We start from the raw sequence: 15,761 nt of genomic DNA, 5'->3' as shown, positions 1-15,761 counted from the left end.
AGTCAGAGCTGAATGAACTTGAGTCAGTGGATAAACAGGCCCCCGCTGGCAAGTGGGAATAATTGTTATCCTCACAGAGTGGCCAAGGTGTGTGAGCTTTGGGTGATCCCAGAGACAAATCCTTTCTTCTGAGTCTCCACGAGGGCTTCTGGTACATGCCGGAACCATACCAAGGGAAAGAAGGGTGACCGTGCAGCTCTCCTGGAGACCCAGCCTCATTGCCTGTGAATCGCTGACCTGAAACGTTGCACAGGACCTATACGTAGCCAGAAAATCATGTGTTGGCATGAGTGTCAGCAACAGACTGAAGAAATGAATGGGCAATAAGTCATTTAATTCCTCTTTATATGGTTGTGGAAATAATGACCTTTTCCCACACACCTCGAGTATTCTAGAATATATTTTTTCATGACTCTTTCAAGTTTCCTATTAGGAAGATTGTGTAGAAGGCATGCTAAAATACTAACAGTCAAAGAGAGACCGTTGTTTTTAATCCACCATGAATTGTTCATAGACGTTATGTGTTATGTTTTCATAAAGTGTCCAAGAAGATAGTTTAAATTTTTTCTCCTCATGTTATAGAAGCTGTAAATTACCAGATCATTTGGAACCAAATATTTTTGCCTCTTCTTCCTTTTTGGGGGAGAGGGGGGTTGTTTTTTGGTTTTTTTAGTCGTTTCCCTGAAGTCATAGATCTTCTGTTTCACAAAATATACCCATCTTCCATTCAAATTGTAATGTGACCTTTCCACATTACTTTATCCACCATTCAGGCCTGTCCATCTGGGACTGTAGGACCAAAAATGTCACTTTTAACTGGATGGGATGCTTCCCTTAAGGTTTGTTGTTAAATAGTGACGTTTCACGCTCTTTCTTCTTTTTCTTAAGCAATTTGGAGAATTAAAAACACCAATAAAGTTTCTTTACCCCTGTCCTGGTTAGCATGGGGTGTCTATGGCTATCCATACACACAGATGAATATCTATGTCTCGACAGGGAAACAGCACTTCCCACATTGAAAACAGATTTTGTCCAAACATTTGTTCATTGAACTGATGGTTGAGAATTTGGAAAGTTGAGATCCATTTTGCTATGGCAGTAATAAATGATGTGGAGGTTCCTGGGCCAGCCCTTAAAAGCCTCCTAACTCATGGTCTCTGTTAATAGGGCTGTAGCACCAGTGACTATTGGTTTTTTTAACTTTTTATTTTATATTGGAGAATAGTTGGTTAACAATGTTGTATTAGTTTCAGGTGTACAGCAAAGCGATTCAGTTATACATATACATGTATCTATTCTTTATAATAATGTTTCTATGGGAAAACAGATCCTGAATTTTCACTTCAGATTTTAACATCCTGTATCTTCATGAAAGTAAATTAAGAGCACCAAAGTCTCATGACCTGGGTTCAAATCCTGGCTTCCCCTCTTATGAAGTGTAACTTTAGACAACTTGCATGGCCTCACTAAGCCTCAATTTCCTCATCTGTAAAATGGGAAGAATAAAAGTATGTCTTGGTGTAGTTTTGAGAATTAAAGTGATCCGTATAGATACATTCAGAACTGTATTTACAGAGTGTGATGTGGTAACCATGCTCAGTATTTTTGAGCTTTTATTGTGCTCGTCTCTGACTGCTGCAGAAATGGGGACTTCTGCCCCTTACCTCCCAGGGCGTGAGACCAAGCACTCCTGTACTGTCGGAGGTGGTCCTTGGAACCTGCAGTGCGCACTCTGGCGGGGATGAGGGTGGGTGCTCTAAGGAGACAGGAAGGAGGGGGAAACGGGAAGTCGAGGGTGTGCAGGGCCAGGGCTGGTGAAGGAATGGATCAGATGCAGAGGGGGGCTATGATGTGATAGGCCTGGGGCTGGGAGGGACGCTGAGGCAGGGGGGCACAGCAGGGCACAGCGGATGGCCACCCCCTCCATTTCCCCTTGTGCCGCCACCCTGGAGAGGGGCCAGAGGCATCCCAGCTCTGTGGCCTCGGGAGGTTTCCTCTCCCTCTTCCCTTTCTTTGTCCTCCCCTTTTGGCTTTCTTCACGATGTTACAGAGCCCTCTGCTACGGGGTAACCGAGGACCACGAGGGGGAAGTCAAAAGCTGTTACAGGGGCAGCGCAGGGACTGCACAGCGGAGCCGAAGCCCCAGGCCCACTTGGAGGGGAGAGAATCCCCACGGCAGCCTGGCTGGAATGAGGTCCCCCAGGAGGGGTGGAGAGAGATACTAGGGTGCATATATACAGAACCTGTTGGGAAAAGAGCTTCTTTGTAATTTAGCCATCTTTTATTGAAATTACTATTTTGACATCCAACAAAATAGCAAATACCATACCCATTTCTCAGATGACAGTTTGTGAAATGTATCCTGTAAAATGCAATATGAAGACTAAAGTCCCAGCCAACAGCTTGGCTCAGAGAATTAAGAGAATTTCTGAGCTGAAAGAAGCCTTGGAGGCCCTCCTGTCCTCCTCCATCATTGCACAAATGGGGAAACTGAGGCCCACAGGTGACATGCTTATCACAGCCACATGGCTAGTTAGCAGTGGTCAGAACAAGAACACAGGTGTCCTAGCTTCCAGAAAAATGCTTTATCCTGATAGATAGATGATAGATAGATAGATAGATAGACAGACAAAGAAGGTATGTGCATGTGTATTTCTGTATTAGGAGGAGAGAAAAAAGAGGAAGTGGCAATAATGCAGTTTTAATTTCAATTCCAGGATGTGCCAGGCTTTCCAGTGCAGTCAGAAACTGAGGGATTTCAATGGATCAGAATTGATAAGAGCTGTGTTAAAGCAGCCTGATTCCTGAGCCCTTTGACCCTTTTCTGTACTCCAGTCAGCCTGTTTAAATTCCTTTCAGGCCACCTCAGCATAGCAGCTATAGGTGCTGAGAATGTTTCCTACAACCGCGATCTTGAGCTAGAGGTCCGGCTGTAATGAAGCAAGCCTAGTGCCTTTCTGCTTCCTCCACAGAATCACGGTGTCACCGCAGGCATCCGAACTGGCTTGCATGTGATTCCTTTGCTGAAAAATTAGAACCGCGTCATTTGTCTACCTCAGAACCTTTTAGCAAAGATCACTGAGATATAATCTATAACGTTTTTAGGTGGAAAACTCTATAAGCACGTAGCGTCATTATTTAGCATTATTAATGGTGATGGTATTTCTATGGCAAAATTATAGTTATTAGGTTTATGCTGCCACCATTATACCATTATCATTAATTATAATAATCTGAGAAATTGAGGAATTACACAATGTTGGTTTATCTTGTGACCAGATATTCTTCTATCTTTTGGCAAACCAGGGAGAGACGTTCTTCTCGCAACAGTAAGAAATGCTAAAATTAAGCTGAGGTAGCCATCTGGGGATGGGGTGCAGCTCCCCACTGCTATCCTGCCTTTCTGGACCCTCAGAGGAAGGTTGGGTGAACGCCTCCAGGAACACTTCTTTCCAAGGCTGCTCTGAAAATCTTTTCTCCAGAGGGTCCTTTTCTTGTCATAATCTCAGCATAACTTAAATGTATGTGGTGGAGATTTGCTCTCAAAGCGAGTGACCTGAAAACTATTTTCTTTGCATTGCAATGAGTGTCTTTGTTTTTCACGCAGAAGAGGTGCAAGACCTTTGACATCTTTGAGCTCTGACTCTTTTTGTTCTGGAAATCCTTCATCCTTTCCCAGACAGGTGACACATCTCTTGTTGAACGCAAGTCACTTTAGTCTGCATGTCACTTGGATGGAGTTTTATTGTCCTTCCCAATTAGGGCTGCACTTTTAGTCATTCTAGCTCTCATAAGTGATTGAAAGACATCATTTTTTACCTATTCAGAAGGTATCTACATTTAAGAATCTACAATAAGTAATTGAGTATCTTTACTGTTTTCTGGGAAAGTGTCTGAAAGAAAATAGAAAGGCAAGTATAAATCTAATAGAATTTTATGGCCCTAATGGAATCCAGCCCCTTGGAATACCTCCCAGATTTCACGTTTAAAAAATTGTTTAATCAGTGGTTTACACTAGTCCATATTTGACCCAAAATATCTGCAAAGCCACAACCCAGTGCTAACTTAAGTTCCACCTTTACAGGCACTGGTATGCCATGAATGAACCAGCGCTAAAAGCTTTTCCCAATTTATAAGGAATTTAAGTTAATGAATGGAATGCTTAAGGTTTTTCTCACATCCAGCATTCCTAAATCTTTGGCTTTCTTATACTTACCGTAATCTAGTGAAAAATGTCATTTTGTGCAAACTTAGAACGTTCAATTTAGTTGTCTTAATTACTTCCAGTACTTTAAGTAGGTTCTAGGCTCTCTACCACTCAGAAAACGTTGAGAATCACTTGTCATTGCCGCACCAAGCGTTATGTCACAGATTCTCTTACGGAGTTTTGATATTGCACCCCCTGGGAAGTTTTCAGTCTTCTCAAATAGAGGGAGATTACTCATAGAGAGTGATGCCAAAGTAATTTTGAATTTTCTGTATGAATTTGACTACTCTAGGTGCTGCATATAAGTGGAATCATACAGTATTTGTCCTTGCATGAGTGGCTAATTTCACTTAGCATGATGGCCTAAAGGTTCATCCATGTTGTAGCATTGTCAGAATTTCCTTCTAAGGCTGAGGAATATTCCATTGTATGTATAGACCACATTTGTTTATCCATTCATCTGTCAGTGGACACTGGTGTTGCTTCCACCTTTTGGCTACTGTGAGGAATGCTGCTGTGAACATGGATGTACTGTTGTTTTCTTTTGCATGCCCTTCCCCCCTTGTCTTCTGCCTGTATTGTAGGCTTGTCACTGACATTGCTTAGTCCCACCGATAACAAGGCCGAGGAAATGACCACCAAACTGTATAAGCTAGGGATCATTTTGCTTCTTTTTTCTTGTCATTTTTTTCATTTCTTAACTTTGCTTTTCTTTTCAAATTTGACTTTGCATGGTAATGAATACATAGTCAGTCATTTGCCCCTGAGTCTATATATTTTTGTCCTTCGTTACACTTGGATGGGACTCCAGTAGACCCTGACCCTTCAGAGGAATTGGATCAAAGAGCCAAGCAACTCATTTATTGAGTGCAAGACTTTAGGGTAGGTGGGACCTCCCCTGCGGACCAGTGGTTAGGACTGTGTGCTTCCACTAATGGGGTTGTGGGCCCCATCCCTGGTCAGGGAGCTAAGGTCCCACAGGCTGTGCGGCATGGCCAAAAAATAAAAATAAACAATAAACTCGCAATTGCACAACATTGTGAATCAACTATACTTCAGTTAAAACAAAGACATCAGGGTAGGTGTGTGAGGCAGCGCAGGAGGTGGGGCTGGGGAGAGAATGGGTAACAGAACAGAGGATTGGTTCCCAACTTCAAGGAGCTTTTAACTTGCAGATATTTGTTAATTTAAATTATTTGGAAATTTTAGTGTCAGATTCATTAATATGTCTCAGACAAATTTGTCTCCCACTTCACTGCCTTCCAACTCAGGACATTTGGCAATGACTGGAGACTTTTTTTTTGGCTGCATTGGGTCTTCGTTGCTGTGCGCGGGCTTTCTCTAGTTGTGGCAAGCAGGGGCTACTCTTCGTTGAGGTGTGTGGGCTTCTCATTGCAGTGGCTTCTCTTGTTGTGGAGCACAGACTCTCGGTGCGCAGGCTTCAGTAGTTGTGGCACGTAGGCTCAGTAGTTGTGGCTCGCGGGCTCAGTAGTTGTGGCTTGTGGGCTCAGCAGTTGTAGCTTGTGGGCTCTAGAGCACAGGCTCAGTAGTTGTGGCACACAGGCTCAGTAGTTGTGGCACACAGGCTTAGTTGCTCTGCGGCATGTGAGATCTTCCCGGACCAGGGCTGGAACCCGTGTCCCCTGCATTGGCAGGCGGATTCCTAACCACTGCGCCACCAGGGAAGCCCAGGAGACATGTTTGATAGTCACAGTTTGTAAGGGCGTGCTACTAGTATCTAGCGGAGACCAGAGGTGCTGCTAAACGTCTCACAGAGCACAGGACAGCCCCCGCCCCCCGCCAAAACAAAGAATTACCTGGCAAAAATGTCAGTATTGCCAAGGTTGAGAAAGCTTGCCGTGTGTAACATTATCTAATTTAATATTGATTAATCACCAGGTAATGAACATAAAAAGACAAATCATTTCCCTAAGGAAAACTTCTTTATGATAATGCAATAAGTTGAAATCAAGCTAGCGTTTTCCTCCTATAATTTTAATTATTTGCTAATCCAGGAAGTAAGATTTTAAATACTTGAGAGGAATTTTGATATCTAGAAAAAATTTCCTAGTAAAAACTTCATTTCAGAAACATAACTTAGCATTTACCATATTGACAATTAATACCTATTCGAAAAAGAAGAAAACATTAGCAGAAATAATAAAGTTTCCTTGGGTTTGAAAGGCATTGTATGATTGCGCCCTGCATTTTACTCTCTCGACTGTCTTATTTAGACTAACACCGTATTTAGATCTTAGCTCCTCTACAGGTATCTTGTGAAGTAGTGCTGTCAGCCCTAAAGGATGTTTTGCAGCATTCATTTCAAATATTCCATGGATAACCCACTTGCACAGCGTATAACATTAGGAGTATAAACAATCTGCCCTTCCATAAAATGGAACTTTAACAAATGGAATGGGTTGAAAAGAGAATCATTTGGAGATGCACAGACACCATGCCTATGGGACATCAAAATGCCTGAGACCCAGTCACTGTCTGTACTTCCACACCAATCTCTGAAATGCCAGGGAGGATACCATGGAGCCATTGACTGGGAGGTCATCTTGGGAATGAGCCACTGGGGCACACTTTTGAGTGCTCGCCCGACTAAACAAGCCTTGCCTAGGTTTGTACCAAGAATAAGTTTACCCTTATCACCAGTCTCCTGCCTTTTGTATACCTTCAGTGCTGAGCGTGAAAGCTGATGTTCATGGTAAGCATCCTGAAATTCTTTCTTAATCACCGAGGAAAGAACACATCCTGTGTTTCACTTACCTGGTCCTATTGCAAAGGTTATCATGAGAGAGCCTTCCTGAACACAGACGTGGATTGATCCTCAGGCATCTGAATCACAAGCTTCCATGCTTTTCTGTTCCAGGACATGGGAAGAAGGCAAGGTGCTCATCTTTGATGACTCCTTTGAGCATGAGGTGTGGCAGGATGCCACGTCTTTCCGGCTGATCTTCATCGTGGATGTGTGGCACCCCGAGCTGACACCCCATCAGAGACGCAGCCTTCCTGCGATTTAGCATTTTGGGCAGGCTCAGGACACGCTGGAGAGAGGCTGCCTCTCTGGTTCAGTCACCTTGGATGTGGGCATAGATGTTCAAACACCACAGCCCTTAATTCCCTGGATTTGCAGCCTGAAAAATTCTAAACCTCCTCCGAGGGTTGGATGACACTAAAGGGAATATATGCCTCGCTGCAATTCTTTTAGAAAATACCTGCGGTATTTCATCCATGACAGCCCCCATCTGATGCCTGTATTCCAGGTGAACCCATGATAGCTTCTACCTTGCCGGCCAAAGATATTTTTTCCACTTAGAATAGGCGAAATCAGTGTAAATGAGAGTATATGTAGAAACTGTAAATGGATTGCTTTAGTTTTTAATTTTTCTATGCAATTATATTTTTCTAGGGAAGCAGGATGATTTTGTCATCACACACCGCTACTTTTTTGTTGAGTTTAATGGCAAGCTGTATAAACGCTTTAGTTCTGCTTAATCGTAACTTTCCTGATGAACTCAGACGTCCCTCTTTTAATTATTTTTAGTAAAAGGCACTCATATGAAAAAACGATTCTATTTTCCTAATACAAAGGAGAAAGACATAATTATGCCAATGTCTTCATGAACCGTACTGCTCCCTACCCATTGCGTCTCTTTGCTTTTTTGTCACCATTGAGAGCTCATGTCTTAATTCCTCTCCTCGCTATGTGAATGGTGGAGATACTGTCAAAATGGTATTTATTTCTAAGAGGAACTTTTTACACTGAAGAAGTACTTAGAGTCATTTTGTAATGAGTTATAACAATGACGCATGTAAATTTTTTTAATGTCAAGCACTAGGCATTAGAAAACAAAAAGTAAAATTTCTCCAAGTGAAAATTTTCTCTTGGGATCAGGTAGATAGGGGGCTGCTAGGACACCTGGCTCCTGGTCTCTTTGCGTCTATGAAACAGGGCTGGAATCCAGAGTGTTTTCTGTTGGGGATCCTTGTGAGTGATGAGGCCGTTGAAAGGATTCCCATCAAAATTTTGTAAAACTATGAAGGATGGCAGAGTGGAAGACCAAGAATATGCCAGGATCTCTGTCCTGCGTGTAGGATGTAAAAATCGCTTTCCTCTTTGAAATTGTTTGGAAGACTCTGACATCTCCCTGGCTTGAGAAACTTCTGCCATTTGAGCTTCACTTTGAGATGGCAATCATTATTGATAGTTCGGCTTTAAAATTTCCTACTGCATAGAAAGAACAGTTGCCTACTCGTTCCGAAGATGACCACGTCATTAATTTAGTGGAATATTGATGCATTAAATTTTGTGTTTTTTAAATCAAAGCTAACTAGAAATGTTAGCTATAAGAATGTAATGATATTCATGCACTGAATTTTAAGCCAATATGAACAAAAATGCTGGAGAAATGACACATAGGTTACCAGATTTCATTTGCAGGTAGAAAAAACACTTGTGCTTTCTTTTCCATTGAAGGACAAAGAAAGATGCTTCCTTTATCTTATTTAGAAAGCATTCTTTAATATTGAAATGAACCCCCTTTGCTTGTCTTTAAGGACTTCAGCTTCCAGTCAAAGAGTTTGTAAAATATTTGTCCTCTTTCCTTCTGTTTTGCCAATGTTGAAAAATCTCACTAAAATAGATGAAGAAGCATGTGAGGAAAAATGTCAAAATTAATTACCGAAATCCAGAAGAAAAAGCAAACTCCTGAAAAATAAAAAAGCATTTGTGTCCTTCAGTATTTATTGAACAGAAGAAATGACTGACAAAGAACAATACAATCTAGTGTTCATGTGGTAACATTCATGTCACTTACTGAATTTGGTTCTTGTATGTATATTGCATACACATAAAGAAACTCAAAATGTAAGTTGTCACTGTTGAACCATCATCTTTGATTCATTTAATGAAATCATGGAATAGAGTCAAAACTAGCTCTTAACTTAGTAATTATAGTATGGTATTTAAAATCGGGTCACTACAGGAGGATTCTAAATATTGCCGATTGGAAAGCCAGAGCTATTACTGCTGCAGAATGTTGGCAATAATAGACTTCAGTAGCATTTGAAATACTGGATCCCACAACTATTTTATAAACTCAAGTAATAAAATGGGTTTTCCAATTCGCTTTAATTCTTCATCTTTCTTCCCTATGTTGTGGTATATAAGAAAAGTGTTTCAGTCATTGCATTGGTAGACTTATTTCAGTGTTATTTTTTTGTTATTTGAAATGTCTACACGAAATGAATTGGTTTTATTTATACTGTGATGCAGTTGGTTAAGAAATATTTTAAATTCTCTTTCAATTTTATTTCAAGGGTGGAATACAAAAATCACTTCTGTTATTATTTTCTACCAGTAGAAAAAAATTATAACACTAGATCCATTAAGAAAGAGATGTAATACATGATTAAGATTAGTATCTATTGAGGATGATTATGGCCAGTTGAATCACCTCTTTCCTTTGAATTTTTTAGCCAACAAGTAACCCTCCCAAGTACTTAACGTGTAAAATCATATTTTACTGCTCATTATCAACTAAAATATTTTTTGTTTGACATTGACCACCAACTGGTCATACTAATGAAGGCCCATGTCATGCAGATGGCTGGGAGAATAAGAGATAGCTGAGAACATACACCTGGTTTTGGGAAACATGGCACAAGTAAGGATATTATATCTTATGATAATCTGCTTATTTTTTATCTGATTTCCTTTGAATGGATAGCTGGGGACTCCATTTCTAAGGATAATAAACAAAGAAATAAAGTGATCTTTGGCATTTCATCCTGCATTCCTGGTCTTCTCTTATTTTCAGTTCTTTCGTATTTCACCATCCTTAGGGGTCTTCCTCCATGATTGACACCTACCCTCTCGGCAACAGCCAGGCCCTTTCTCCACACCTTTAACTGGTTGCAAGAGGAGGTGAGGGGACGTGGGGAGCACTTTTCTTTTCTGTAGTGACCCAAGTGAGGCAACTTGAATGGATTCATTAATCAGTGACATGTATTTTCAATGAGACCCCCGCGCACCCTCTAGAGACACACATCCCCTGTGGGAAGTCACATTGCTAAGATGAAATAGAGATCTTTCAGTTTGTGTCTTTGTTTAAAATTAGCTCATGATAATCAGCTGGTGGCCTGATCAAAGATGTGATATCAAAATCATTTTTGCAGGATATCAAAAAAAAAAACAACAACAAGCTCTGCAAACAGCCAGACCTACGAGAATGTGCCCTTAGGCTGAACAATTTGAAATTTGATGCTGGTGATGAGGTCAAAGAAAGCATTTCAATATAGGAATGGAAATCACTGGAGATACTGTTGTCTTGGGGCTTTGCACTACGTTAAACTTGACAATTGTGTCTGCACAGTTTAATTCTTATGTATCTACTTGGAAATGCACTTAATCTTAAATTGCAAAAACTGGACAGAGTCTCTGCAAAGCCTCAGAAAGATCCTTATCCTAATGAAGTGTGTGCATCAGATTTAGTTTTTCTCTTTTCAATTCACTTAATACTATAAATATGGGATGGGGGGAATCTTGTTTCCATAACTGCCTTGCTTCATCCTCCAATTCCCTCATTGAAAAAAAAAAGCATCTCTCAAGTCTTTGTTCAACTTTGGCTGCTTAGACCAATGGCTGGTGACAGTCATTACTGGGTGGCAGGAGAGGAGGCCCTTGTGTCAAGCCGAACGCACGCATTGTGGGGTCAGTTGCACATGTGCTTCCTGGTGGCTGCTACCACTGAGGGCTGGCGATGTCCGGAGCACAGGGTGGCTCAGGGTTCAGTCCAGAGCCAGGAGTGGCTGAGTGTTCTCATTCTCTCCCTTGTCCTCATGTTTCAGGGTCCCAGCTTCTACCACAGACTGAGATCTAATAACAGGGGAAGGAAAAAGATATGATTACAAATAAGTCATGGTGTCAGCCATTTTGGAATCTTGTGAGGCATTCAGACTTTATGTCCCCCTTATTAACCAAGACACTCAAAATAGCTATATAACTTCTCCCCCCTTTTGTATCTCTGTGTTCCTTGCTTTTGTGTCTTCTACACCACATTTTGAGGGAGCGAGGCATCTTGGAATCTTCTTTGCAGGAATCTCTTCTTTTGGTAAAATGAACATGTGTTCTAGCCACAACTCTGCCCCCCCTGTCTAAACATTCTGTGGATCTTGAGATGTGTAAAGTCTCCTAAATTTTGTTAGATTTTTAATGTTTCAAAGTATTTCTGAGAGCCTTTGTTTCTCAAGGTCATAGGAAACTATCATGTATGATGTTAAGGCCATGAGATTTGGAATCAGATGGTCGATGTATTCTTGACCCCTTACTGACTGAGGAGTCCTGGGGGAGTTTTCAGAACCCTGGACCTTTATTGCCTCACCTGTAAAGCAGAGCTGTTACCTACCTTCCAGCGTTGTTGAGAAAGACTAAAACTAATACTATACCTAAAGCACTTGACATGTACTTGTAGTCAAAATTTATGGGGCACTGTGTTATCACCATTATTGCAACAATGGCATTGATCTTAGTTTCTGGTGTGTCCTTTTATACTAGAGTAATAACAAGTTCCTGTGTTTATAACATGATTGAAACTGAAATTAGTTTCTAGCTTTCTAGAGAGAAGATGATAAGAGCTATGCACACAGTAGACATTCAATAAACGTTCACATACTAAAAAAAAAAAAGCCATTCAAAACATTAAGAAAATGGTTGAATTGGGTTGTTCAAATAAGCAAGATTTACATATATGTGCAGTAAATGGTTAACTCAGTAGGCCTGAGTTGCCCAAACCCTCCACATTCTAAAAGTCTTCAGGACTGTCCCTTGACTGGTTCTTCTGAACCCTGGGAGTGTCCTGACTGATAAAGTGTCTTCGTATGCCTGAGCTTTGGGTCACACCCTGTCAGTTGGACTTCTTGTTGGGGAAGGTGGAGGAGTTGAAGACCGAGTGGCTAAGGTCAGTCACACATGCTCTGCATGCCTATGTGACGGACCCCCCCCACCCCAATAAAACCCAGAACCCTGGGCATCAAGGCATGGGTGGGTGGTTGGTGACACTGTGCATGTGTTGTCACTCGTCATTGCTGAGAGAATTGAGCTCTCTCTGTGTGACTGCACGGGAGGCAAACTGGAAGCTTGCAAGTGGTCCAGTGTACCTGAACTCCACCCACTGCACCTTTTTCCTTTGCTGATTTTTATCTGTATCCTTGTGCTATAAGAAACCTTAACTGTGAGTGTAACTACATTTCTGGGTCCTGTGAGTCCCTCTAGCCAATTATCAAATCTGGGGATCCCAAACACAGTATATAATAACACTAATATTTGCTGTCTGTGCACCTGGTATAGTTGTAACTTCTTTACATGCATGAAGTTACTTCATTTTCATACCCCTAAGGAGTGATGCTATTATTGCTTCCATCTGGGGGGTGGGAAAAACTAAGGGACCAAAAAAATCAAGTAACATAGGAAAGGCTGCACAAATAGAGAACAGGACAGGTATATCACCCTCACAATGTTCCTGGGTCTACCTCACACTGCAGAGATTTTTAGCTACTCTAAATGTCAATCCCGTCAAACAGTCCAACTTTAGGTACCAAGTCTAACCTTTGAAAATGAAATGGATTCGTTTGCTCCTGGGACAGGGCAGAGAAGCCCCAGGTAGTGTAGTTCAGCTCTTTTACACATTGCCTACGTATTTCTGTCTTTGCTTTTAAATAAGGCCTGGTGTGTGTGTGTGTGTGTGTGCGCACGCATACACGTGGGGGGCGGGGTAATTGATTTATATAAGAAGAAGAAAAGCTGAAAACCCAGAAGGCATGAAAACAAACTGAAAAACAGAAGTAGAACTGCCCACACAGGCCACTCCATGCAGCACCTTGGACAGCTGCCTAACTGCTTTGCCCTTCAGGCCCTGGTGAAGATGAAGGATATACAAGGCCGGTCCTTTATTACTGAAGTGTATTCTTCTCCTTTCATGCCAGTTGGCTTTGTTTTACAACATGGCAAGAGAATCACAGCCACAGAGTTAGAAGGGACCTTGGCGACCCACTAGATTAACCCACTAGGACATATTCAGTCAGGAGCCACGCAGCCTCTTGCTGAATACATCTGACTTAAGAAATCTACTCCTCCATGCTCGTAGAGGAGGAGCTCTGCTAGCAAGTTCTTTCTTACACTGAACTAGAACCTGTCTTTTTGCCGTTTCTCTATACTGCTTCTGGTTTCGTCTGCTGGAGCCGCCAGAGTATGTGTAATCCATCTGGTCCACGTAACAGCCCTTTAGGTGTTTCTCTAGTGCTCTCCAGCCCTCTCTCTGCCCGCACTAAAACTAACCAAACGCCTCTTGAGCCAAGGTTTCTAAAGTTACCACTCTCCTGCATCTCTTCATCAACTGGTTGCCCTCAGGACGTCACCTCAAAAGGGAATGAAATTATTGCTTCCTCTCTTCTTCTTTTTTTGTATGCTTCTATTGAAGCATAGAAAATGCACCTAGAATTGCCTTAACCTTTCTGGCACTCACGGAATAAAGCCGAGGGAAATATTAGCTATATTTACACATGCTGCTGTTAAGTCGTTTCTCCCCCATCTTGAAAGTGCGTGGTTGAGTATTTCATCTTTTTTAATTTGGCTTATATTACCACTGTATCTCTATCCTTTTGGATCTAGAAATTTGTTATCCATCCAAATGATTGTCTGTGATTTTCACGAGTATTGGATTTGTTTCCAAACTTTCCCTTCCCCTATTTTGGGAGCCACTATGGGGAAAAAAAAATCAACAAATTCTTAAATATTGAACATTCAATCAACAATCACTTATTTCCACTCACTCATGGTAAGAAGTGCTTGTGAATGTCCTCTGCTATATGCCAGGGACTGTGAGAAAATGTTCAGAACCCCTCATTCTTTAGTGGAAATATTGCTTCAGTTGCCCAGTCATAAACGCACAGATGGGTATGGGATTACTGTGATAGGCACCCTGAGAACAGGGCATTTGGGGGAGGGGAGGCATTAGCTCTAGAAGGAAAGGAAGGAAGGAAAAAGCTATCATTCACCCAGTGACATCATTCACAGTCCTTATTCAGGTGACTCTTCCCTCCACTTGGCATCAGATTTGGATCTATTTGGGATTTTTTAATACCCATACTGACAGCAGGGACACAGAATGCTAGTTTTGTTATCTCAGCCAATAAACTGTCTGTCTTGGGTGAGTGGTGAGTAACAATTGAACAGTTCTGAGGCACCGACCATGAGGGACCAAACATAACATTTTTTCCCCTTGTTTGCTTTTTTCCTGATGAGAAGGAGACCATAGCCTCTCTACTTCCGGCATGACGTGATTCCATTTACCTGGTCACACAATGAACATTTGATATAAGGAACACACTCATCATGAAGTGTTTGAAATTCACTGGAAAAACAGAAAGCATATGTTGCTGTTTTCAAAATCTAGTATAAATAAAGCCAAGAGAAACACCTTTCTTAAATCTTGCCCTCAGGCCGTTTAGCTGAGTCACAGTACTCTCTGGGAAGACCGATCCACTGCTCACTGATAGAAATGTCTCCACCACTTGTAAACAGAGAGCTCAGGAGTTGTGCATTAACTGGAGGACCACTTGCCTTGCGACTTTGTTGCCCAGATCACGCTCAGTGGTAATCCCTCCATGTGGTGGATTTGCCTTCTCCCAAGAAGATTAACACTTCTGCTAGAATAAACATTTCAGACTTTTCCCTTGGGTCCTCTTTCCAACACTGAAAGCCAGCTTAACCCCAAGGGCAAGCAGGGGAGTTATTTGAGCCATCTCAGCCATCATTATCTCAGTGCTATAGCAGACTACCCTCACAAAGGCTTCATTCTTGCCTTCATAGCCACATTTTGTTTTCCTGCTATTATATCTCCTCTCTCTTTCTCTCTCTCTCTCTCTCTCTCTCTCTCTCTCCCCCCCCCCCCCGCCCCCATTCTCTCTACCTTTCTTCTTTCTACCTTCCCCTTTTCCTCTCCAAAATTTGGAACTTTCTCCACTGCATGTCATCAAACATCTATAGCCATGGTTTAATTTTTACTGATTCCAAAGGCAATTAAATTCCAAAAAGAACAAGATAAAGACAGAAAATGTTCACCATGAGCTAGTCCATTCTGCACAGACTTGCAGTTGAACTAAGAGTTCTGTTCTCAGTCAGAGGCTTATTTGCAGAACTTCACTTAGCTACCTTATCTCAACAGCTGTCACCACATATTCTTACTAATGAACTGCCATGGCCTGGCTTGGGCTTTGTGGACCCCAAATAAGGGCACAGGAGCTCCGCCCTTCAACCCCAGACATTCACCTAGAGTCACTGAAGGCCAGGGCTCTAAGGAACCTCAGAGGCTATTTAGTCAAACCCTCATTCATCTCAGGTCCTCCCCATTTCTCTTCCAGGGACCAGCCTCGTCACTTCATCAGGAAGTATTCCATACTTCTGGTTTTATTTCTTAAAGTTAGTGATGGGCTTGGTTTTGTGGAATAGTGCAGAACTGCCTAATATCTTAGTGAACCTGTATAAGAA

At 41.8% G+C, this 15,761-nt stretch overlaps 2 protein-coding genes across 8 annotated transcripts in view; one reads left to right on the top strand and one right to left on the bottom strand.

The window, feature by feature from the left end:
* Positions 1–15,761, top strand: part of ASPH (aspartate beta-hydroxylase) — a 256,661-nt gene that overhangs the window by 198,006 nt on the left and 42,894 nt on the right. For 6 of the 7 annotated variants that reach the window (XM_060128096.1, XM_060128093.1, XM_060128094.1 and 3 more), the window contains one exon: positions 7,086–10,004. The exons of the other annotated variant lie outside the window; for it this stretch is intronic. In XM_060128096.1, the coding sequence (XP_059984079.1) occupies positions 7,086–7,236 (151 nt within the window). In that variant the 3' untranslated portion in view covers positions 7,237–10,004. Of the gene's footprint in view, positions 1–7,085; positions 10,005–15,761 lie in introns of those variants that run through there. 7 annotated transcript variants of the gene reach the window in all.
* CLVS1 (clavesin 1) overlaps positions 10,965–15,761 on the bottom strand; it is a 131,279-nt gene continuing 126,482 nt past the window's right edge. Inside the window, exon 5 of the mRNA XM_060128100.1 lies at positions 10,965–11,093. Coding sequence (XP_059984083.1) covers positions 11,006–11,093 — 88 coding nt within the window. The 3' untranslated portion in view covers positions 10,965–11,005. The remainder of the gene's footprint in view (positions 11,094–15,761) is intronic.

The sequence above is a fragment of the Lagenorhynchus albirostris genome, chromosome 17 (genome assembly GCF_949774975.1).
Source record: "Lagenorhynchus albirostris chromosome 17, mLagAlb1.1, whole genome shotgun sequence".
In the NCBI taxonomy this organism is placed as follows: Eukaryota; Metazoa; Chordata; class Mammalia; order Artiodactyla; family Delphinidae; genus Lagenorhynchus; species Lagenorhynchus albirostris.
This window is presented reverse-complemented; position numbering and strand designations above follow the sequence as displayed.